The sequence below is a fragment of the Eptatretus burgeri genome, chromosome 11 (assembly GCF_056783735.1).
Source record: "Eptatretus burgeri isolate ZD-2024b chromosome 11, Ebu_testis_v1, whole genome shotgun sequence".
NCBI lineage: Eukaryota > Metazoa > Chordata > Myxini > Myxiniformes > Myxinidae > Eptatretus > Eptatretus burgeri.
This window is the reverse complement of record NC_140971.1, coordinates 93,479,904-93,504,617: the sequence shown is the minus strand read 5'-3', so window position 1 is coordinate 93,504,617 and position 24,714 is coordinate 93,479,904. Positions and strand designations below refer to the sequence as shown.

General features: G+C 40.5%; 1 protein-coding gene and 1 long non-coding RNA gene across 4 annotated transcripts in view; one reads left to right on the top strand and one right to left on the bottom strand.

The window, feature by feature from the left end:
* Positions 1–24,714, bottom strand: part of LOC147017673 (uncharacterized) — a 91,603-nt gene that overhangs the window by 21,869 nt on the left and 45,020 nt on the right. For 2 of the 3 annotated variants that reach the window (XR_015049584.1, XR_015049587.1), the window contains exons 2-3: positions 17,858–17,965; positions 17,548–17,663 (exon numbers count right to left, since the gene is read on the bottom strand). This is a non-coding gene — a long non-coding RNA (uncharacterized LOC147017673). Of the gene's footprint in view, positions 1–17,547; positions 17,664–17,857; positions 17,996–24,714 lie in introns of those variants that run through there. The other variant, XR_015049586.1, reaches the window with a different exon arrangement.
* LOC147017675 (extracellular calcium-sensing receptor-like) overlaps positions 1–24,714 on the top strand; it is a 57,514-nt gene that overhangs the window by 29,115 nt on the left and 3,685 nt on the right. Inside the window, exons 4-5 of the mRNA XM_085847432.1 lie at positions 9,236–9,475; positions 17,874–17,997. Coding sequence (XP_085703558.1) covers positions 9,236–9,475; positions 17,874–17,997 — 364 coding nt within the window. The remainder of the gene's footprint in view (positions 1–9,235; positions 9,476–17,873; positions 17,998–24,714) is intronic.

The window sequence follows — 24,714 nt, the reverse complement described above, 5'->3', positions numbered from 1 at the left end:
TCCTGCTGTTTTACAACTTTTGAAACCAACTCTTGATGTTCCTTAAATCTTCTTGCTCTTTCTTTTGCATCCATTTATTTATTGTAAAATATCATTTAATGAATTGTAAAGATCAACAGGGAAATTTTCCTTTTCTTCATCATTCAAGTAGATGTGTTCAAATAAATCCTTTTCTTTAAATATTTCATCAAATTCTTTATTAACATTAATGCGAGTTGTAATTTCTTCTTCACTAATACTTGCATCTCTGCTTTTCATACGTTTGCGTTGAGTTTCTTCATCAACATCAAAACCGAATGATAAAATCTTCACTCCGCTCAGATGTTTAATAATTTGTCTCGTTCCTTCTGGATTAGTTTCTAATATCCCAACACCACCAGATTTTAGTTTCCTTAACTCACTCTTACAATGTGAATATTTTGTTGTACCAAGAGAAACCTCCTCAAACATTTGACCTTCATTCCTCAATCGCATATGTTCCTCCACTGAAATATAGTGATAATCTTCACCTTTTACTTCTCCAGGTCTTATTGCTCTAGTTGTTGTTGATACAATGCGTATCACGGGGTGTTTTTTAAGTAAATTTACAATATTCTCATTTGTACTACACAAGAACCTTGATTTATGAAAGTTTTTTCCAGAAGCAGATTTACCCACAAGATTTATAATAATAGTTGTCATTTATATATGTAATTGTTATAAAACAAAAAATATATCCCTTAATATCTCATCTTGTTTCACAACAATATATTTATATTTTTCAGTCGTGTGCTTCATATAATCCTCAAATTTCTTTTTACTACATAATGTAGAACAATTATCTCTCCAAAAATTATTGATATCTATTGAATTTAACTTGAATAAAATAAAAGTATTAGCATTGTTTCTGATGGAGCAGCGAGGAAGTTGAAAGTACGATTGACTAAGATAAATACAATTACAAGAAGAATGTCTCCCTCTTGTGTAGTAGCTGTCCATTACCGTTTGGTTTCTCTCATTAACACAATCATCAAAGATAACGAGGTTCTTTTTTGATTTATCCAAATCTTGGGAGACGGTATATCATCCGTATTATCACTAAGAATACAAGTTATAGGATTTGATTTCTTTTTACATCTCTGTGTATCACAAAATAGTTGAATTATATCTTCAATGTTATAATCATTTAGGTTTTTTTGACGTTTAAATAAACCGATTATATCTTCTTTTTGAAGACCAGCATTAAAACCTTGTGAGAGTAGTTGATACTCTGGTTGAAAACTCGACTTTGTGAAAATTATTAAATTGTCATAATCTAAAAAGTTGGGAGTGAGGAGCATTTTTAAAAGTAAGCAGGTTTTTCCACATCCACTTGAACCAACTATGAGACATCTTAATGAATTTGGGAGATTTTTATGGTTGTTAAATTTTATCTTATTTTCCCAAATAGGTAAAAAATCATTCATTTATATATTTGAAAAACAGGTTATTTAATTTATTATTGGCTTTTTTAGAAACTCTATATTTTATCCTAAGTTCAGGTTTAATTTCAAGATAATCCATTATTTTATTTATACAATATCTTGTGTTGATATTTCCCTGAAAATTACATCCATGAATAATATACAACAACAATCCTTTGAACATTTCTCTTATACGTTCAGTTTCTTCCCTTGTAAGGAAAGGTGTGTTATCATCCTCATACTTTACATTCATTTCTCTAATCAATCTTGTAAAGTAATTCATTTTTGGTGTAAATCTAAAAGAATTATTTTCCTTTTTATATTTTTTATTATCATTAATTAGACGATAATCACAGAATATACATTGTTTATAGGCTTTTGACTCTGTGTTTAATCCCCGTCTTTCACACGCATGGACAATTCTCAAATTTGTCATATGGAGAATCAGGAAAGTCTAGCATATTTATAAAGTAAAACTTTACTTAAACTGAAATTCATCTATACTTTCAGTTGTATATTACCATCGATATCGATATACTTTTTTTCATTATCAGATTCAACGACAACATTTTTATATTAAAGGTAATTTTAAAATTATCTTTAACTACTATTGAACGAAATGTCATTTCACCTGATATATTAACATCCTTTATTTCATCAGGATTTACATCTTTAGGGTTGTTGAAAAAAATACAAATTTCTCCTTGCATATTACAGATGGTCTTATCTTTTCTTTCTAAAGCTTCATCCATAAGGTTTTTGTTCTTTGATACTTTTTCTTGTTTCATTGCTTTTTCTAGTTTTGAATATATTACTAGAAGGAGAGGAGAAACTTTTGTTAGAGATACTTTAATTGATGTTCTACCAGGTATACTAAAAGCCCTTCCACTGAAGGAAATTGAAGAACTCATATTATTTACCATAATAGTTTTTATCCAATAGTTGTTATATTTATCTTTGTTCAATTTTACATCCTTGACATATTTCTCAGTATCTTTAACAGATGAAGAGATTGATTGAAACTTGTCTTTTGTGTCTTGAAACATTGTATTTATTAAGTGAAAAAGTTGGAGGATAAAATGGTTTTAAGCACAGATTCACCTTGTAAAACAAAACGAAATTTTCATCAAGAAAATTTTAGTTTAAGCAAAGTTTTATTCTATAAATATGGTGAATACAACGTACTGCGATGTTTGTAATCACGAATATAAACATTATAGAAAACACCTCCGAACCAACAAACACACATTTAATCTGTTTCATAAAATATCTCCTCTTGAGTTGGAAAGAAAACATTGTGATATCTGTTCAAAGGATGTTTTGAAGAGTAGTTATAATAAACATCTTCAATCACAAAAACACAAGAAAAATGAGTTTAAAGTAAAGGGAGACTATTATATTGAAAACACTGATGGGGCATTTAAAGGGCATATAAAAATAAGGATTTTTCAATTTGGAGAACCCGGTCCATCATCAATAGCTGAATCAATTGAAATAGTGAAACCCGATGTTGAAAAATTTATTAAAAAGACATTAAAAGAAATGAAAACTTTAAAGTTTTATATGGGAGTGAAAATGAATATGAAAAGACAAGATGAAGAACAAACTCCTTATATGAGAACAGATCTTCATTTTATAACATCATTTCAAGATTTTTTGAATAGTGGGGTTTATGAAGAACTATCAAGACAAGAGGAGGATGTTGATAATACAGTGGTAGGAAGTGGATTCAATATTAAAAAAATCATCTTTTTAGATATACACATTCTAAAATCAAACCCTCTTAAAGCTTCTTCTTATATTGAATTACCAAAAGAAATAAAACTAAAGAAGGCAGTTGTTAATATTAAGAACAATGATAATAAATGTTTTCTCTGGTCTGTTCTTGCTCACTTACATCCACCAAAATGTAATTCAGAAAGAGTAAAACAATATATGAAATATGAGAATACCTTGGACATTAAAGATTTTAAATTCCCAATGCCACTAACAGATATTCCTAAATTTGAGAAAAAGAATAATCTTTCTATTAATGTATATGGATTAACGGATACAAACAAAGTTCAAATATTAAAAATTTCAAACAACTATAAAAATGAAGAAACACACATTGATCTTTTATATTTTAGTGTTGGAAAGAATTCACATTACACATACATCAATAATTTATCAAGATTAATCTCTTCTCAGGTATTCAGAACAGCAAACAAAATATATCCTTGTAAGCGATGTCTTAATTCATTTCATACAAAAGAACGATTAGAACAACATTCAAAATATTGTAGTAATCATAAATCAGCTGTAATTACAATGCCTAAACCTGGTGAAAAGATTTCTTTTGAAGATTATAATAAATCTATCATGCACCCATTTGTGATATACGCTGATTTTGAGTGTATCCTTAAAAAGATAAATACTGCTTCTCCTAATCCAAAGAACCATATACAAATAAATATCAAAAACATATTCCTTGTGGTTTCTGTTATTATATCAAATCATCTGTTGGAGAAAAGTATAACAAACTTGAACATTATCGTGGAAAAAATGCTTCACAAGAGTTTGTAAAACGATTAGAAAAGGATTGTATAAGACTCACTAAATTAATGAAAGAAACAAATGAACCGATGAAATTAACCAAAGAAGAAAAATTAGAATTTAGAATGAACAATATCTGTCATATTTGTGAGGGGAAATTAAGGAGTCTAAAGTTAGAGACCATTGTCATCTTACTGGTAAATATAGAGGTCCCGCTCATTCCTGTTGTAATCTTAATTATAAATTACCTTCTTTTATTCCAGTCTTTCTTCACAACAGCGCCAACTATGATACACATCTATTTATAAATGAACTTTCAAAAACACCAGGGAATATTTCTGCCATAACAAACACAAGTCAAAAGTATATTTCATTTTCAAAATGATATTCACAAAACCTTTAACTCGTATTAGGTTTCTAGATTCTTACAAGTTTATGGGAACACCACTAGCCTACCTCGCATCAAATCTAAGCTCCACGGACTCTTTTCCAAATCTTAATTCATTCTTTCCAAAAGAGGAAATTCTCACTAAAGAGGAAATTCAGATTAAAGAGAGAATTCAAAGTAAAGAGGAAACTCTAATTAATGAAGAAATTCTAACTGAAGATGAAATTCTAATTATAAAGAAAATTCGAACAATGAATGAAATTCTAACTAAAGAGGAAATTCAGATTAAAGATGAAATTCTGATTAAAGAAGGAATTCTTACGAGAGAGGAAATTCAAACAAGGAATGAAATTCAAAGTAAAGAGAAAATTCTTACAAGTATAAGGGAATTTATCCTTATGATTATATGGATTCATTTATGAGATTTAAAGAAACACAACTTCCATCAAAAGAAAGTTTCTATAATAACCTTTATGAAGAAGAGATAAGTGATAAGGAATATAAACACGCACAAGAAATATGGAAATTATTTAAGATAAAGAACCTTGGAGAATATCACGATTTATATCTAAAAACAGATGTTTTATTGTTAGCTGATGTGTTTGAGGCTTTTAGAACACTCTGTCATAATAAAAATTGTTATGGATTAGACCCTGCCCACTATTTCACAGCTCCTGGTTTAGCTTGGAGTGCAATGTTGAAAATGACAAAACAAGATATAGATTTAATCAGTGATGTGGATATGCTTTTGATGATTGAGAAGTCCAAGAGAGGTGGAATATCACAAGTATGTTCAAAAAGATATGCTAAAGCAAATAATAAATATCTTCCAAATTATGATAGTGAAAAAGATAGTAATTATTTGATGTATTTTGATGCTAATAATTTGTATGGATGGGCAATGTCTCAATCTCTACCTTATGGTAAATTAGAGTGGGTGGAAGAAAAGGATTATGAAAAGGCTTTGATGAATATTGTTATTTCTTCTCAAGAGGAATTGAATGACGAAGAAGAAGGTTATTATTTTGAAGTTGATTTGAGGTACCCGAGTGTTCTTCATAATAAGCATAAAGACCTTCCTTTTGCATGTGAGAAAGAAACCCCAAAGAAAGAATGGTTCAGTGATTATCATAAAAGTTTTAATATTAAAGGCAAATCAACAGAAAAGTTATTAACAACATTCTATGATAAAGAGGGATATGTTTTTACATCAGAGAAGCTTAAAACAGTTTTTGAGAGAAGGATTGAGAGTAGCTAAAATTCATAGAGTTTTAAAAATTTATACAAAGTCCTTGGGTGAAAAAGTATATTCAATTCAATACAGATATGAGAGCAAATACAAAAGTAAAATTTGAAGGGGACTTTTATAAATTAATGAATAATGCTGTATTTGGAAAGACTATGGAAAATGTTAGAAACAGGCAAAACATTAGATTAGCAACATCTTGGAAAGAAGCTTCGAGATTGATAAATAAACCAAGTTTTGAGAGAGAAGAGGTTTTTTCAGAGAACTTTTCTGCAATTCATATGAAAAAGGAAAGTATTGTAATGGATAAACCAATTTATATTGGAACAGCAGTTCTTGATTTATCAAAGATATTGATGTATGATTATTTGTATAATGACTTAAAGAAAGAGTATGGTGAAAATGTTTCATTGTTGTATATGGACACTGATAGTTTTATCCTAGATATAAAAACTGATGATGTTTATGAAGATATGAAGAAAAATATTGGAGTATATGATACAAGTAATTTCAGCAAGAAGAGTGAGTTATTTTCCAAAAGAATGAAAAGGTTATTGGTAAGTTTAAGGATGAGTTGGGTGGAAAAGTAATGAGTGAGTTTATTGGATTGAGAGCAAAGGCATATGCTTATAAGTATGGTGATCAGATTGATAAGAGGTTAAAGGAATAAAGAAATATGTAATAAAGAAATCAATAACTTTTAGAAATTATTATAATTGTTTGATGAATAAGAAAGAAGAATACAGGAAAATGAATACAATAAGAAGTTATAAACATAACATATATAGTGAAGAAGTAAATAAAAAGGCATTAGGAGCCTTTGATGATAAGAGATTTATTTTAGATAATGGAATAGATTGTGTTCCATATGGATATTGTATGATAGAGTGTATAAAATAGATTGCGTTTTAACGATGGGAAGAAGGGTTAGGGTTTTTAAGGGCTACCGCCGCGTTTTTTCACAATATATAAATGGTTAAACCAAGTATTAATCAAACTAAAGAGTGGAGAAAATCTCAGTCTTGGTATATAAATGGAAAACATAATGAATGTGAAAAATATCAAATAAGTCTTATTGAAAAAATAACTAAAACAAAGGTAAATAAAACAAATAAGCGAATCAATTTAAAAAGTAGTAAGTTAGAGGATGTAAAGAAAAAAATGAATATCCTTGAATGGACTGAAAACTTTGATGGTTATCAATTGAACAATGAAAAAACAATTTACTATAATCTCAAAATGATATGTGGCTCAGGAGGTGGTCAGATGAGATCATTAAGAGAAGTTTATCATTTCGTAATGGCACAAAAGGGGTATCTTAAAAAAATATAAAGATTCAAATGTTTTGTTTGTCAATATTTTAGATGGGGATTATTGTGCAAAGAAAATTAAACTATTGAAGGAATTTGAGAATGAACAAATCTTTATAGGTTCAATGAGTGAGCTGATCAACCTCCAGGTTAAAGGGGAGACAAATAAATATACCTTGGGATAGCCTGGTTATATATATATACAAAGCCTGGTGTTGGCTTAGTGGTTAGGGTGGCGGCTTGGGATCCCAGTGTCCCGAGTTCGAATCCCGCTCAGCTGCTGAATTAACACCAGGGGGTTGACTCAGCCTGTCATCCTTCCGCGGTCGGCGAAATGAGTACCAGTATACTGGTCCCGGTGTATGCCCCGGTTAGAATAGGTGTACCATATCCCTGTGTTGTAAGAGGCGTCCAGGAAGGGCATCCGACCATAAAACCAAACCCCTGCACAGCAGGGAAAAACGGATAAAAAGGGGGTTTATTTTTAGGGAAAAAAAAAGGGAATCGCTGAAAATCCCCCATTCATTTACATGGGGAAAAGTGAGCCAGAATCAGTAAATCCACCCTACTGAGGACATTTAGCCCATCATGCCTGTTCCACACCAATACCAGATTTTAATAAATCCGTCAATACCCCTTCCCTTTGTGTGCAGCCTTTTGACTGCTACACTGGTACTCATTTCACCGACCTCAGAAGGATGACAGGCTGAGTCAACTCCCTGGTGTTAATTTAGCGGAAAACAGGGCTTGAACTCAGGACCCTAGGATCCAAAGCCACCACCCTAACTGCTAAACGAACACCAGATTAGGATTTGCAAGGAAGAATGGGAGAAAATCCCCAAATCCAGATATTCAAAGCTAATACAGACATACCCAAGAAGACTAGAAGCTGTAATCGCTGCCAGAGGCGCTCCTACAAAGTATTGACAGATGGTGGAATACTTATTGACACAAGACATTTCAGCTTTTCACTTTTAATTAATTTTTAAATATTTCTGAAAACATGGTTTCACTTTGTCCTTCAGGGGTATGTTGCGTAGATCGGTGACAAACTTTTTTTAAATTTAATGGCTTTTAAATTCAGGCTGCAACGTAACAAAAAGTGAAAAAGTGAAAGGGTGTGAATACTTTCTGAAGACACTGTATACACCTCAACACATAGTTCATGCAAGGCACAAACCTCCTTTGGGGATGGAGTGGGGGGCGGGGGGGAGGTTAAATCGCTACACCCTCCATTGTGTGACCCTTCATCCCTCTGTCAAGTTTGAAGTTTGGGTGCGATTGGATAGGTAACGACCAAATGTATCGCGGTCAAAAAAAGTCTTTTATGCATACATATGTGTAGGTAGACGTAAGATTCAGAACATAATAAGGGGCTTATTGCAGGAAAAGGAAAGAGATTTGGAAACTAGAATGGCATTCAGTGGAGTGCATACCTCTGCCAGGCTGGACAGTTTACATTTTGTATTCCACTGATAGGCTGGATCTGCAATCCGTACCTGAACCAAAATCCAATTGGCTTGTTCTTTTCACCTACCTAACTCATCCACAAAGTTTTGTCCAAATCCGTGCACAACTTTTTGAAACATCATTCGATATGTCGTTTTTGGTCCTATCTCTCAATGGTGAAGAATCACTGAGAAAATTAAAAAAGTTCTCGTATCCAGATTCGGATCTTCACCAACATCGAATCAATTTGTCCTTGTCACACACCCAATCTGTCCAAATTTTGGCCCAATCCGTCCATATTGTGCTGGGTGTATCGTTTTTGTCCCAATCTCTCAACAATGGTGAAGAATCACTTAAAAAATTCCCTGAACCGAATCCAGATCTGGATCTCCACCAAATTGTAATCACTTCAAACTTGACACACACCCAACCTGTCCACCAAGTTTCATCCAAATCCGTCCATAACGTTTTTTTGAGATATCCTGCTCAAAGACAGACAAACAGTGGTGAAAATATAATCTTCATCCCATTTCGGTGGCGGAGGTAAAAACGAAATGGACACCATGATAAAAAAAAAACAATCTTGATGTCTTATGACCATTTAAACAACTGCACTCATGTCTTTGATGCAATTTACTACTTTAGGGGTGGGGGGGGGAGGGGGTAGTGTATTTCCTTATTGTCCAAACACTTTTGGTAATATAGGGTATAAAAAGGCTGATCTGCAGTCAATTACAAACAAAATTAAGAGTTCAATTCCAATTGTAATTTTCAATTGACCGTAAGTGTGATTGGTATTCTCCTTGAAATAAACTTCGCATTGTGTTTCAAACTTCACATTGATTGCACATTTTATCTTTTTCAGGTGATGAAATATCTCAAAAACGTTGATTTTAACATTTACGGACATCATTTTAAATTTAATGAGGATGGTGATCCATACGCTCGCTACAACCTAAAGAACTGGCAACGCTCAAGCAATGGGAAAATTGTCATGAAAAATGTTGGCTATTACTTCAGTGAGCACAAGTCCACGAATAACAGTGAAATCAAAGGCAATCTCCATTTCACTGACACTCTGCTGTGGAAAAGAAATTCCAAAAAGGTGATTCCCAGCAATAATGTGTGCTGTTCCTTCCTGTGCTTTCAATAATGTTCTAAACTAATTTGTGCACCTGTCTTGCACGTCTTGATTAAAGGTCAGAAAGTTTACCTAACTTTGCATTGTAAAGTAAGCAATGGCATTTCACGAGGAGTTGTGAGGTTTTTCAGAAGGAATTGTATGTTGGAATTAAAATATTTAAACTCGCGACAAAAATACAGAGGTGTGTGGAAAGATACGGCAAACATGCAGACTCTGTGGCATTATAGTTAGAGCACCTGCTCTGAGTCTGGGAGGTTTGCGGTTCAATTTTGACCCTGGCTGACTCGTACTACAGATTTTGAAAATGGAATGTGCTGCCTCCTTGTGTGACATTCTGCATTTAAAGGATAGAGCACAGGCAAAACCCCATGGTTTGGAATCCAAGAGGAGGAAAAAATTTCCTCTATCTGCAACGCTGACTGTGCAGAGACAAAAAAGACGTCAAATAGATGGCATCAGGTCAGGTGTGGGAACATGTGCCGGAGTAGCGTGTCGCTGCGTCCACTTTCCTCCGGAACTCCAGGGGCCACTGTCTGTCCATCCCCCAAGCAGATTCCTGGCCCATCCCCATCTCCTTGAGATGCTGATCAACCTACTGCAACCACAAGGCACATGGTCGGCCCATTGGCCTCCTCCTCCACTCACGAGGCTCCCTCGCTGAGAGAATCTGGTGAGCAGGATCCACATCAGGAAAACGAGCCACATGTCCATACAGCCGCAGCTGATGCTCACGGACCATGCAGGTAACAAATCTCATTTGAGTCTCTCTCAGCAACTGCTCGTTGGAAACAAAGTCCGACCAGCGATAGCCAAGGATTCTCTGAAGAGACCTGGTACCAAAGGAATTAAGTCTCTATCTCAGATCCCTGGTCAGAGTCCAACTCTCACATTTGTAGAGCAAGACTGGAAGCACCAAGGACCTGAAGACTCAGACTTTCATCCTCCCGCACAGGTACCGGCAGCGCCACACCCCGTGATCCAGTGAATCCATGACTCCCCAGGCCCGACCCAGATGTCTGTTGACCTCTGGCGCACAGTCAGCAGAGACATGAATATCACCAAGGTAAGTGAATCTCTCCGTGACCTTAACATCCTCACCAGAAACAGGTATAGACAGGAGAGCAGCAAACCAAGATGTCATTGAAAGCATGGATCTCAGTTTTGACCCAGCAACCCCAAAATCCCAGTGGCTCAGACTCCTCATTCAGCACCTCGAGGGCCCCCAAAGGGATCTCCAAAGCCTCCACAAAGATGACTGCATCATCTGCGAAATCAAGGTCAGAGATCTTGACATTCCCAAACAATGTACCACAGCTTGATCTCTCCGACATCCTCCCTAGAATCCAGTCCAACCAAGTGCTGAAAAGTGTGGGGGCAAGTACACACCCCTGACGAACCCCAGTAACAACTGGAAATAAGTCAGAGGTGGTATCACCACATCTCACAACATTCTCAGTACCAGAGTATTGTTCAGACATCAGATCGATCACTTTTGGTGGCACCCCAAATAGACCAAGAATCTTCCAGAGGGCATCCCGATTCACTGAATCGAACGCTTTACAGAGATCAACATAAGCTGCAAAGCAGCCCCTGCCAAAACTCTTGTCTGCATTCGGTGAGGACAAGAAGAGCAAGGATACGGTCAATCGTTGACCTCTTTGGTGTAAAGCCTGACTGCTCTGGACGCTGGTGCTCAAGCAGATGGTGGCGAACCCTATCAAGAATTATCCGAGTAAATACCTTGCCCAGCACTGAGAGCAGCATCACCCCTTGGTCGTTGTTGCGGTCTTGGCGATCACCCTTCCCTTTCCAGAGAGGGAGAGCAAGGCCCCTCTTCCATTCAGTTGTGATAATGCCTGTGTTCCAGGCAGAGCACAGAACTGCATGTAATGATACAAGTACAGCATTTCCACCACCCATGAGAAGTTCAGCATTGATACCACAGATCCCTGGAGCTTTACCCCCATTTCAACCGGTTCACCACAGCCTATGTTTCCATAAACAAAGGTGGACCACAGTTGATTGGAGGGTCAGCAATTGGGATTGTAACACCCGTGACATCCAACTGGACAGCTGGTGGATCAACCTTGTACAGTCACTCAAAGTAACCAGCCCAGCGGGTCTTCACTTCAGACTCCTCTGGCAAGAGCCCACAACCGTCTGGTCCAACTGCAATCCACCGAGGGATGCGCTTGGGGGAACACAATCCACAAATTCCTTTCTAAGCAGGACGAGAATCACTTGACCACAGGTGATGCTCTACCCCCTCACAGATTCCTCGCACATCGGCCTCCTTGTCCACCCTCAGCGCACGTACAGTTTTACGCCTCAGCTCCCTGAACAGCTCAGCTCTGCCATTCAGTCTGGCCCTGCGACTCTGGTCAATGGTATCCAGTGTCCCTTGAGAGACAAAATTCTTCTTCGCCCTCCGGTGAGTTCCAAGACATCCACCGACAACATCAAGGACGGTGGTCTTAAAGGCACTCCACAACTCTTCAGGACCCCCCAAAGCACCCAGACCCCCCAAGTGTCCACTCAGCCTGTTCATAAACTCCTCAGCTACTCTCTCATCCCTGAGCTTACCAACATCCAGCCAAGGATGGGAATGGTACCATTCTCCAGGATTTAAGGTGCAACTTCAGAGTAGCTTCAACAAGCCTGTGGTCAGAATTAAGGAACTGAGCACTCCGGTAGACCCTGCAGTTCTGGATCATCCTCCAGTGACCATCAACGAGCAAATGGTCAATCCACTTTTCCACACCACCAGCGTTGGAATAACCAGTCCAGCGATGAGCTTTGGGCTCTGAAACCATGAACCAGCCAACCTAATTCCATGACTACTTGAAAAGTTAAGGAACTTAGTGCTATTTTCATTTACAGTTCCAGACCCAGGGGACCAACACATGTCTCATAACCATCCCTATCAGTTCCAGGCAATACATTGAAATCCCCCAAGACGAGAAGTGTATATCACCTAGGGTACTGATCAACCACAGACTCGAGCGTGGCATAGAATGCGTCCTTCACGGTGAGGTCACTCGCTTCAGTCGGAGCATATTCAGAGACCAGGGAAATGACACCAAAGGAGTGACAAATCCTTCGTCTCATAATACGCTCATTGACCGGTGTTACCTCGATTATCATTGGAGTCAGTTTATTAGACACAGTTACAGCAACTCCTTGGCCATGGTAACCATCAGAGCAACCAGACGAAGAGTAGGTGTAACCACCCGCCATGATCTCGCCGCAATCCAGTCTACGAACCTCAGAGAGAGATGCAATACCGATGTCCAAACGCTTGATCTCAGATGATAACAGAGACAGGTGATCATCCTCTTTTAAGGATAGGACATTCCAGGCACCCACCCGTAGGGACCGCCTCAGGTTAACCCAAGCAGACCGTCGTCTGGTGGACGACACCTCAGCACCACCCTGACACACACTACCGCCATCTGACCCGGGAAGGTTTCCCCGTGGTTTCCCTCCTTTCATCAAATAATGGGGGCCCTGAAGGCTTTGCCCCAATCCCGTCATATGGTGAGCTGCCCTGCGAAGGGCAGCTGCACATGAGGTACTCCCACAGAGTGGGTTTTCAGATTTTTTTTAATGCTTTTGGAATGTTTTGCGGAATGAAGGGTTTTCCGGTGGCCAGAGTGCAAATCCTGCCACCAATCTCCGAATAAAAAGTAACCCAACTGCAGAAGGACGTCCGCAGACACAGCTGGACACCATATATGGATGACCGTTGGCTCACAAGGAGCTCCTCTGCCCTTTGACAGGTTTTGTTCTTCATCCTGCTGGGTGTCCATATCATACACCCTCCTCGCCAAGAAACTTGGTGGGGGAGACAGTTTAGTCGCTGACAACCCGACCATGGAACGGGTTCGTACAGGTTTACATGGTGCCTGTAACAAGTCACAGACCTAATCTGACCTGACCTGACAAGGCATCATCAGCACGAACAGTGCCCCAATGGAATCATCATGCCATTATCGGATGGCATCATCAGCACCAATAGTGCCCCAAGAAGTTGTGTCAAGCTCTCCCCACTGGCTGTGTTTGTCTGCAGTTAAGTCTGGTGTTGTCTCATGTACTTATCAGCATGCAAGACAGCAAATGTAACAAAGAAACAAAAAGTTGTTGAAAAAAAACTTAATGAAGGCAATTATTGCAGCAGAACTCGACTTTTTTTTTTTTTGGTAAACATTGTTGAGGCTCGTGTAAGAGCTAACACACAGACTATATAACAAGAGAAGCAGGAGACAAGAGGGGTGGGAGAGTGAAGCACAAATGAACAGGGAACAGACATTAGGAGACCTGTGGAAGGGAGAGGGATTGGGGTGGGAAACATGGAGAATACAAGATGGATATTACAGGGACTTTCAGGAAGGAAAGCAGGGAATTTGAAGGAGGTGGGCTTGGGTGGATTAACGGGGGTCAAAAAGATCGAGGATTTGGATGGGGGATGATAAGAGGTGGTGGTGAACAACTGTTTTGAAGGCCTGGATGGAAGAATGGGATTGAATAGAGTGAGGGAGTTTATTCCAAAGGTGGGGAAAAAGAGGAATGAGAGTGAAGGTGAGCAGTGATTTGTGATTTTGGTAGTTTTACCAGAAGGGGGTTGTTGGCGGACCTTGAGCACCGTGCAGAAATGTGGTGGGGACAAATCGCAGAGGGGGGGGGCGAGACTGGAGAGGAGATGGTAGAAGACAGAAAGACCACCCACCAGCCTGTGGTGAGAGAGTGAGAGGCCCAAAGACTCAGCCTCATCGCGGGAGATGCCATTGTTCCGAAATGCCTTGCTTTCCACATCATGAAGCCGAGAAAGGTGGGAGGCAGGAGCACCAGCCCCGAGAGAAGAGCAGTACTCCATCAGGCTGCGGACAAAAGCTTAGTAAGTGGTCAGGAGCTCAGGTGGGCCAAGGAAGGACTTTGCACGACGGAGGATTCCCAGTCGGCGACTGGCTTTGGAGGCAAGGTTTGAATTGTGACTTTCCCAGGAAAGATCATGGCAGATAGTGAGACCCAGAAGCTTGAAAGAAACGACTTCTTCCAGAGGATTGTTGAGAAAGTGGATGGGGGGGGGTTCCAAACGGTCCTTTCGGAGAGACAAAGTGAGAGTGCGAAAGACATAGTGAGAGTCTTGACAGGGAGAGGACAACAAAGGGTTCTGTTGAGAGCCACACATTGGCGACGAGAGTGGAGGAAGACATTGGGGAGAATGAAATGAAATAATCAGGATTAAGAGTGTGAGTCAGTGATTTTCCAATCAACAGTGGCAACTGAACTGTTCTCTGATGGAAATGGTAATATCTAGAAAAGAGACAAAAGAATCAGAAATTACACAAGTGAAATCAAGTCCTAATAAAGTCGATAAACAGGTTGAGCTTCAGTCTACTGCAAGATGTCATCAATGCCGTGGCCAAATAATTTGGGTATAGGGCCAACAAAATTATTTGCATACTTGGAACACATTTTAATACCCATGGAGACCTTCATGGTTGTGCTTCTCGAGTTGATCAGAAAATGAGAAACAGTGAGAGTGAGGACAAGTTCAGCCAAGTGAAGGTTTATTCCTGGGTTCTTTGATATGCAGCAACCAAAAATGTGAATAAGTGTCTGAAGTCTTTCATCATTAAGAATGACAATATATGAGTACATTGTCGTTGTCGTCGTCGTCGTTGTTGGTGTTGTTGTTGTTGTTGTTGTTGTTGTATGGCCACAGACAGTTCTCTAAACTGACCCGGAGCATGGTTCTCAGCCGATCGAGCTCCCAGGAGTGACCCAGAGATACCTCACATCCAATCAAAGATGGTGTACACCAGCCTTCGTGAAGCCAGAGAGAGAGAGAGAGAGAGAGAGAGAGAGAGAGAGAGAGAGAGAGAGAGAGAGAGAGAGAGATCACTCCAACAATGGCCACGCTGCTCTGACAAATCCAGGCAGCAGGGAAAAGTGGGAAAGATATGGCCCCCGACTTGCTTTGTGGGGTACAACCACCGCAAAGAGGCATACCCGATAGTTGCGTATAAAGAGTTGCTATCCATGGTGAGTAATGGTTTGTGGTTGACAGGAAACCTAAACTGATCAAAGACTGAGTGCATGATGAGTATCCCATATATAGGAAGGCCAGGATTGCACCAAAGGAGCCATCTTCTTGTCAACACAATGAGAAAGAGATTTTGGATGTTTCTTCTCCAACTCTCTGATCACTGATTTTCAGTTTGGCTTTCATCCAGGTCATTTCACCCTGCTTCAACTTTGTCAACAAACGAAGCAAGTTTTTGTAAGGGAAGCTCAATATCAAGGCATGTGTTAAAAAGCCAAACATGTGACCTTGAACTTGAGAGACACAGAGTACCACCCTTCTTGGAGTCACTCTGAATGCACGGATATTACACAGTGAACACTGAAGCAGTTATATAGTGAGCAACAAGATAATTTACAAATGACCTGAACATATTCTTCGTCTTCCTCTATCTTTATAAGGCACCAAGTTTCTGCCCTGCCTTGAACACACAACTCCTCCACTTCCCTCTGACCTCAACCAAGTCTCTCCACTCTCCAACCGCCCCCACCTTATTGACATCCCTCCCCACACGATCTTCCCATCTCAGCCACGGTCTACCTCTTTTCCTCCTACCTTGTTCCCTCAACCTATCTGTTCTCTTTGCCATTCTCTCTTCCCCCATCCACACCAAGTGTCCAGCCCACTTCAGCCGGCAATTCACCAATCTCTTCATCAAGCTCATCCACACACCAATCTCCTTCCTCAGTTCATCCATCCTCCTTATATCCACCATCATCACTCCCACAATCCTCCTGTCCAAGTAATTCTCACAGACATGAAGCCTCTGTTGTTATTGTTGAAAAAAAATTTGTTTTTGCCAAGTATGTTGGTCTGTCATGTTTGACTGTCTGTCTGTCTTTGTTTGTCTGTCTGTCAAACGATTTTTGGCCAATGTTTTCAAGCAATCGTTCTGAAAATGTTTGTCCGTGTAGGTGACCAGCCAAGGAAAGCAATGCTTAATTTTGGTGAAGATCCGAATCTGGATCTGAGAATTCTTTAAAGTGATTCTTCACCATCGAGAGATCGGGCCAAAAACGATATATAGCAAAATATCTCAAAAAAGTTGTGAATGAATTCACACAAAACTTGGTGGACAAGTTGGGAATTCCGCTGGGAAGAATTGATTCAATTTTGGTGAAGATCCGAATCCAAATCTGGATACAACAATTATTTAATTTTAACTGATTCATCACCATTGAGAGATGTGGCTAAAAACGAAATTGCATGATATCTCAAAAAGTTGTGGACAGGTTGGGTGTTTGACAAGGACTAATTGTTTCAATTTTGGTAAAGATTCGAATCCGGATCTGGATACGTCAATTTTTTTTTTTTAATGTGATTCTTCACCATTGAGAGTTGGGGTCAAAAACCATGTATCGCATGAGATCTGTAAAAGTTGTGGACGACCTGTGACAAAACGAGGTGGATGAGTTGGGTAGGTGACAAGAACAAGCCGATTTGATTTTGGTTAAGGTCCGAATTCAGATCTGATCTGTCAGTGGGATACAAAATTTATACCGTTCAGCCTCGCGGAGGTATGCGCTCTACCGAGTGCCGTTCCATTTTGCCAAGTGTCACTCTCTTTGTCAGTGCCACTATTTCCACACCATAAAGGTAGGCCAGCAATACACAAGACACAATAATTTTCCCATTCAATTATCTTGATACATTTATGTCTGGCATCAATCCCTCCACATGTATCCTCCTCCAAACCTTTGCCTCCGAACTACCATCCACAGTCACTGCCCTCTCCCACCCCCCCCCCCCCCCCCAAGATACTCAAGCATATTTCACTGCCTGAAACTCAGTCTCATTCCTCTCTAACCTGATATTCATTCAATTTCTCCATAAATTATATGCTATTCAAATGATTCAATCATATAATTTGATCAAACATTAACCAGTTCAACGCTTTTCATTCAACCAGTCAACTCTCTCCAGGTACAGATGCCTATAGACATCTTACCTTTGTGTCCAGTAGATTACAATAAGTTCATGATGGTTGCAGAAGTAACAGGCAACGCTGCTGAAGCTGCCCAGTGCAGTTCCCTCAGAGCAACAGTTGATCTCTCAACATCGTTCCTTGAGGTTGTATAATCACAAGGGGTTCGACAGAAGCCATAACGAAGGAAGATGAGCTTTTGCAAACTTGTATGGAACAATAACGGTGCACCATTATCACGTGTTTTTCAGATATGAAGCAGCCATTGTTGTTGATATTTGGCAGATGATAATGCAATCAGATCATAACCTTGTTTGTTTGTTTTTCTGCTGACCTTTGCTCTGTGACAGCCTCCAGTAGCTCACTGTGTGAGTTCCTGCTTGCCGGGACAGAAGAAGCGGTACCAGGCCTTTACCCCATATTGCTGTTATCTCTGCATTTCCTGCAGAAATGGGTACTTCAGTAATCAAGCAGGTACCTTATGATGCATAGGATTAGTGTTAAAGACAGGCAAGTGTTAAAAACAAAAAAAAATAGATATCTGCAATCACAAAGCTTATCCCGGCACCTGCGATCCAATGATGACCATAATATTTTTGGACAGCCATATGACCTTGACCTTCAACATTTAGGGATAGAGTGCAAATTAAGAAAATGTGTCCCCATCTACATTCTATCCATAACACTCAGCGTCATGAAAATTGGAGGAAAATTATTCAAGTTGTAATCAAAAATGTTTTTGTTAATTCGGTCACAATCCAAAAAAAAGTAGATCAAGGACACAAAACAAATATCAGGTGCACAACAGTGCAGGTACGCAATTATGATGCAGGAACATCTTCGAAGACCGAGTGGTGTTTGAAATTCCGCATTGGGCAAAATTGAGCGATGACGAAATTTCTTCTTTTTCGACCGCCATTTGACCTTGAACTTTAATCAGGAGGGGTACGAGGTAAATTATGCGTAAATGGAACTTTCTCGAGGGCCAAGTCTATCTTGAGAGGGCAATTTTGTTCCCATGAGTCAAACCTTTATTCGAGTTGTGTTAAAATGTCTATAATTAGGTCATGACCTAAAAAAATTATATCAACCCTGCGGACTTTGTAATATTGGCGTTATTGGTGCAAATTTTCATTGTGTAAATCCCTGCTGGGATTTATTAGATACAGACCAGAAATTTTGAGTGTTGAAAGTGCAAAATAAGGAAAAAAAAAATCCAAGTGGTGGTTTAGTATTCCGAGTGGTTAAAAAAAAACTCTGTGGTACCATTAAAATTTGAGCCGCAAAAAACAAATCCCACAACAGGTAGAACCCTACCCCTATCCTCGAGGTGGGAGTGGGGGGGGGGGGTTAAATCGAAGTAGCAACACGATCTACAACACATACCTACCAATGGAGACGCTGCACAGCAACACTCTGCGATTGCACATGCCGGACAAATATCGTATGAACGACAGTCGAGGAAAATAAATGGAGAGAAAGAGACAGAATTTTTTTTGTTTTTTTTAACAGCATCTTGTATTTCATTTGAAAGAACACAATCACAACTGGAAGGGCACTCGTTAGAGCGCATACCTCCGCCACGCAATGCCTGATCCACGAGAACATAACGGGCCCATTACATTACATTTTGGAAATATGATGCTATACAGTACCATATCATTTTTAGCCCCATCTCTCAATGGTGAAGAATCACTTTTCAAGGATTTACAAATCATTAAGGCACAGGAGGAGGCCATTCGGCCCATCATGCCTGCGCCACACCAACACCAGATTTAATCAATCCGTTGATACCCCCATCCCTTCGTGTGCAGCCTTTTTGGCTGCAACACTGGTGCTCATTTCACCGACCTTGGAAGGATGACAGGCTGAGTCAACCCCTTGATGTTAATTCAACAGATAACATGGCTTGAACTCAGGGCCCGAGGATCGATCCCAAGCCACTACCCTAACCGCGAAGCCAATACCAGGAATTAAATTTTTAAAATTAAATATTAAATAATTATCCTATCCAGATCCGGATCCGGATCTTCACCAAAATCTAATCAGTTCGTCCTTGTCACACACGCAACCTGTCCACAAAATTTCATCCGGATCCGTCTCCAACTTTTTGAGATATCCTGCACACACACAGACAAACAAACAAACAAACAGACAGACAGAAAGGAGGTAAAAACATCACCTCCTTCCACCTTTGGTGGTGGAGGTAATAAAGAGAATATCCCGATAAAAGAAACAATTAAGAGGTGTTAATAAAAAAAAAGAAAAGATAAACCATAAATGGGTTTATAAATCACACACAGACAATCATTACCCCATCAGCCAAGCTGTCTCTCGAGTCTTTGCTTCCATGGTGGTGCTTGGGTTTTATTTGTGGAACTCGTTCTGTTCTTGTTGTGTTTTGGTGTAACGTTTTCCTGAATTAGTGGTGATGCTACAAAATTCACCATGTTTATTTCTTATTAGCTATCTCCTGGAAACCAGATCTTGTTGTTCGTCATCTTCCTCCTCCTCCTCCAGCTCAGCCCCACTCCTCTACCAAATCTGTAGCCCTTCTTCTTTCTGTACATTATCATTTGTCCTTTCCTCATCTGTCTGTGCTGCAGCCATGAATCAGTATCCTCCACCACCCATCCCCCATGCTTCAGAGCAAGTTCGGCATGGGAGGATGTGCTCCCTCTTCTCAGCATTCCAGCTTTCATTGTGTTTTTGTTTGCTGTCCTGATTGGGTCTTTCCTTTGAGACTGGCAGCATCATCCTAGCTTTGTGCTTTGATACAGGGCTATGCCTCTTTTTGGGGAAGGTGTAGCCGTTTATCTTAGCAGGACGTACCCCAGCTGCTCGGTGTGTCTGCACAGACTTCAAAGAGCTTTCTCTGTTAGGGACCAGTGACCCTTTGTTCGGAATTGTTTTATTTTTATGCTTTCCAACACACCTTCCCCTTCGTGCACGCGTTTATGACTTCCGTTGCACAACTTGAGACCTCCTGGGAGCTCCCTCGGCCATTCACACCATGCGGTATCTCTTCCCTGATGGTCCCACTCACTCACACTTGCTTTCTTCCTCCTCCGGATGCTGCCACACGGACAGTTCAACGTCCTGACCAAGACGTTGGCCTCACCGCATCGCTCAGGGCTGCATATCCTGATGTTACGAGCCTTGCGCGCTTCTCTTACCTTTGACTCCGTGTGCCGACATCTTTCCGTCCTCACAGTTGCGATGCCCCCATTCCTCACAGTCTCCGAAGACCCACACTCAAGTCCTCCCGGGAGCTCCTTCAGCAGTTCGCACTTTGCGTTATTTTTGCCAAGATGGTCAGACTAGCATTCGCTTTCTTCCTCCTCCAGGTGCCGCCACATGGATTGTTCTTCGTCCCGACTGATATAGTACCCTCACCGCTTCCCTCAGGGACGCATATCGTGCTGCTATGAGCCGTGTGTGCCTCTCACTTTCTGCTCCATGCAGCGACATCGAATCGAGCACTGCGCATCTCTATTTCATGAGTGCACCATGATGTTCCATGTCACACTGTGTGTGAGTGTGTGTTACCCCAGTCACACATGTGGAGCAAAAATCAGGATTAAGCAATTGGTTCAGTTCTGTCTGTCTACTTTCTTCTCCTTCCTTCTCGCTCTGCGTTACCACTGGAATATACTTGGAGTAATAACATTTCCAAAAGTCCTTCCCTTTAGAAACCACTTCTAATGACCCCATCCATGCATGTGAAGTGAAAAGCGGGGTTAAGCAATAGGTTCACTTCTGTCAATCAGTCCACAAACGTCAGTTTATGATCGAGGAACCCCAATTTAAATTGAATCTTATATTTCGAACACAAATCAGAACACGACTCAGAAAACGAACCTGTAGATTAGCAGTACTTTGGGTCTGAATTTGTCTCTTTGAGCACATCGAGAAGAGCGATAATTATTTTTAGCTTACCTGGAATTGGAATTCCAGAGAAGGTATTATTATCGTGTCTCATCCATCCATCTGAGCATCCGTCCTTCTATCCGTCCATCCGTCCTTCCATCCGTCTGTCCTTCCGTCTCTTATTTTGACTTCTCTAGCCAAACCGCTGGGCCGCCTCGGCTGAAATTTGGCAGCAACGTTCCACTCCTGATTGCTAACGGGGATGGCAAAGCTCGTTCTGGTCACGTGACTTTAAGTCGGTCAATGTGTCAGACAGTGAATTTATTCAAAAATCTTCTTTTCCAGACCCACCAGTCAGAATGCTACCAAATTTGGGTTATGACATTCAGCCAGGGCCCAGATAAGCTCCAGGTTCAGTGGTCCTCTTTTTTATTATTTTTTTTATTTTTTTTAACTCTGCCCGCTTTGAAAATCATTCCAAACAAGAAACTTACTGTTTTTAATGACGTCATAAAGGACACGAACTACAGGCATGAAGAACTAATGTAATGTGTTCAATAAGGTGGTGTATAAGATGTATCAATGGCGATAAACTTCCAAAAATAATATTTTCGAGAGCCTTTAAAATCTTTATTTTGGTTTCAATTGAATTATGCATGAGAACACTGGAAAACACAAATTGTTTAGTTCATACTTCCAATAACCTTTTGTTTAGCACTTGGTTTTTCAAACCCAGGGGAGTGACGCCAAATGGGATCGCCGAGCAAATTTCGTGGAGTCGTGGGCGTCCGCTTGCAGCGGAAAAAAATTGTCTATTTTCGATTGGTGTTTGCTTTTACGGGATGTAATATAAACGGTTTGTTCAAAGTATGGGAACCAGCGCAACATGACGCTTGGAATGGGATCCAGCCGATGCGCGGGCTCGCTGAAGGGCGGTTCATTTTGGCGGGAAATTAGTGGTTTGATCCACGGCCTCTCAGACTCAGACTCTGACTCTATCATTACCGTCTATTCACGTCTCCACGTACGACTCGAGACCTTATTTGTGATGGCAGCACCGGCCACCAGCAAATCTCGAGAACGTTCTTACCAGGATAAATTTCTGGACCTTGGATTTTACTATGTGGTGGATAAAAGTGGGGCACAGAGGCCTCAGTGTGTGATTTGTTTTGAAGTGCTTTTTACGGAGTCTATGAAACAAAATAAGTTGCAGAGGCATTTGACTACAAAACATGCGCCTTATCAGGATAAGGAGAGAGCGTTCTTTGAGAGGAAACTTCTTGCACTCAAGAATACGCGTCTTGACAGAGAGGGTACATGCCATCAGACCAATTATTGGGCATTAGAGGCCTCGTATCGAGTGTCGCTCCATGTTGCCAAGACTAAAAAGCCTCACTCCATTGCGGAAGAACTCGTGCTGCCATGTGCAAAGGACATGGTATCTCTGATGGTTGGGGAGGGAGCAGCGAAGAAACTGGCAGTTATACCCCTCTCTGACAACACCATTCAACGCAGAATTGATGATATGAGTCTGGACGTAACGGCTCAGGTCGAACAGAAGATCAAGGAATCGCCGTGGCACGCCATACAGTTGGACGAGTCCACTGATATCGCATCGTACGCGCAACTCATCGTCTGGGTCCGCTTAATCAAGCCTAATAACTTTGTCGATGAGCCTCTGCTCATCAAACCATTGGAGGCCACCACCAAAGGCGAGGACATTTTTGGGAAAGTAGAGCAGTTTTATCGTGACCATGATCTGGACTTCGGAAAGTTGCACGGTTCCACAACAGACGGCGCGCCAGCAATGTTAGGAGTGCATTCTGGATTCAAGGCTAAATTGCTTGAGGTGGCTCCTCAGACCTCCATGGTAGACTGCATGATTCACGGAGAAGCGCTCGCCTCTCGTACTTTGCCAGAAACCTTGCAGAGCGTGCTCTCAGAAGTCATAAAAATGGTGAATCACATCAAATCGAGCGCTCTCAACACGAGGTTATTCAGGCTATTCTGCCAGGAGATGGACGCCGACCATAAGAATGTACTATTCTACACTCAAGTGAGATGGTTATCTCGAGGAAACCTTCTTCTGCGTGTTTACGAGCTCAATGATGAACTGAAGGAGTTCCTACGCACACAAGGGAAAACGGCATGGGTATCGTTGCTTGAGTCGGACTCTTGGCTGTCAGAACTGTGCTATCTCGTTGACATCTTTGAACGTCTCAATGTCCTCAACCGCTCCCTCCAAGGCAAAGACGCCAACCTCATGATTTTTCACGACAAAATGAGCGGATTTGTGGCGACTCTAAAATTACTGGCAGACAAAGCAGCTGTTAAGCGCTTCAGCCTTTTCCACCTTCTGGTGGAGCATCTAACGACCTGCCAGTACGATGATACTGAGCTCGACAGTCTTTCTGGGGAGATAGCACGTCACCTTCGGTCGCTCATTGAACAGTTCGAGCACTATTTCCCTGAGCTGGATGTGCAGTCCTTTTCCGTGGTTTGAGACCCTTTCACGGCTCCACTGGACTCGATTGCTGATGAAGATGATACAGCACAGGAAGAGCTTGTACAGCTCTAGCAGGATTCAGGAGCGCAGGCTCTTGTGCGGACGAATTCGTTGTCGACATTCTGGTGTAAAATGCTGCCGTCGTACCCGACCCTGTCACGGCGCACCATTAAGGTTCTCAAGCCATATCCTTCATCATACTTTTGTGAGCAGTCGTTCTCCACCATGGTGGTGATTAAAACAAAGTACAGAAATCGCCTAGAAATGGAGCATGATATGATCCTGGCATTGTCATCTACTTCTCCACGAATAGAGAAGTTGGTTTCTGAAAAACAGGCTCATCCTTCTCACTGATTTATCTAAATGTCATTCGGACTAAACGTCTGAAACATTCAACTGTTCCATTTGGATACTGTCGGCTATTCTCCGTTTACTTGTCCATGAAAACATGACGATGGTGAATAAAGTAAAGAGTAAATGTTCTTGTGTCATATGAAATCTTATCTTATATATTATGAATTGGGTTTTTATTATTTTGGGTCGCGCGATGTGGAGAGGGTCTGAAATTGGGTCGCCACTACAAATAAGTTTGAAAACCACCGGTTTAGCAGAACTTGGAGAAAATATGACAGCATTTTACATCACGACCAATCAAATTTGCAGCTTGTAGACCTCGCCCATGCCCTTTTTTCTCAAGACAACGTGGAGTAACGTGTTCTCTTGACTCTCTAGGTACCCTCGCCAAAAGAGAGGGTATTGCATTTGGATCAGTTTGTTTGTTTGTCTGTCTGTCTGTTTGTCCTCACAGAGCTTTC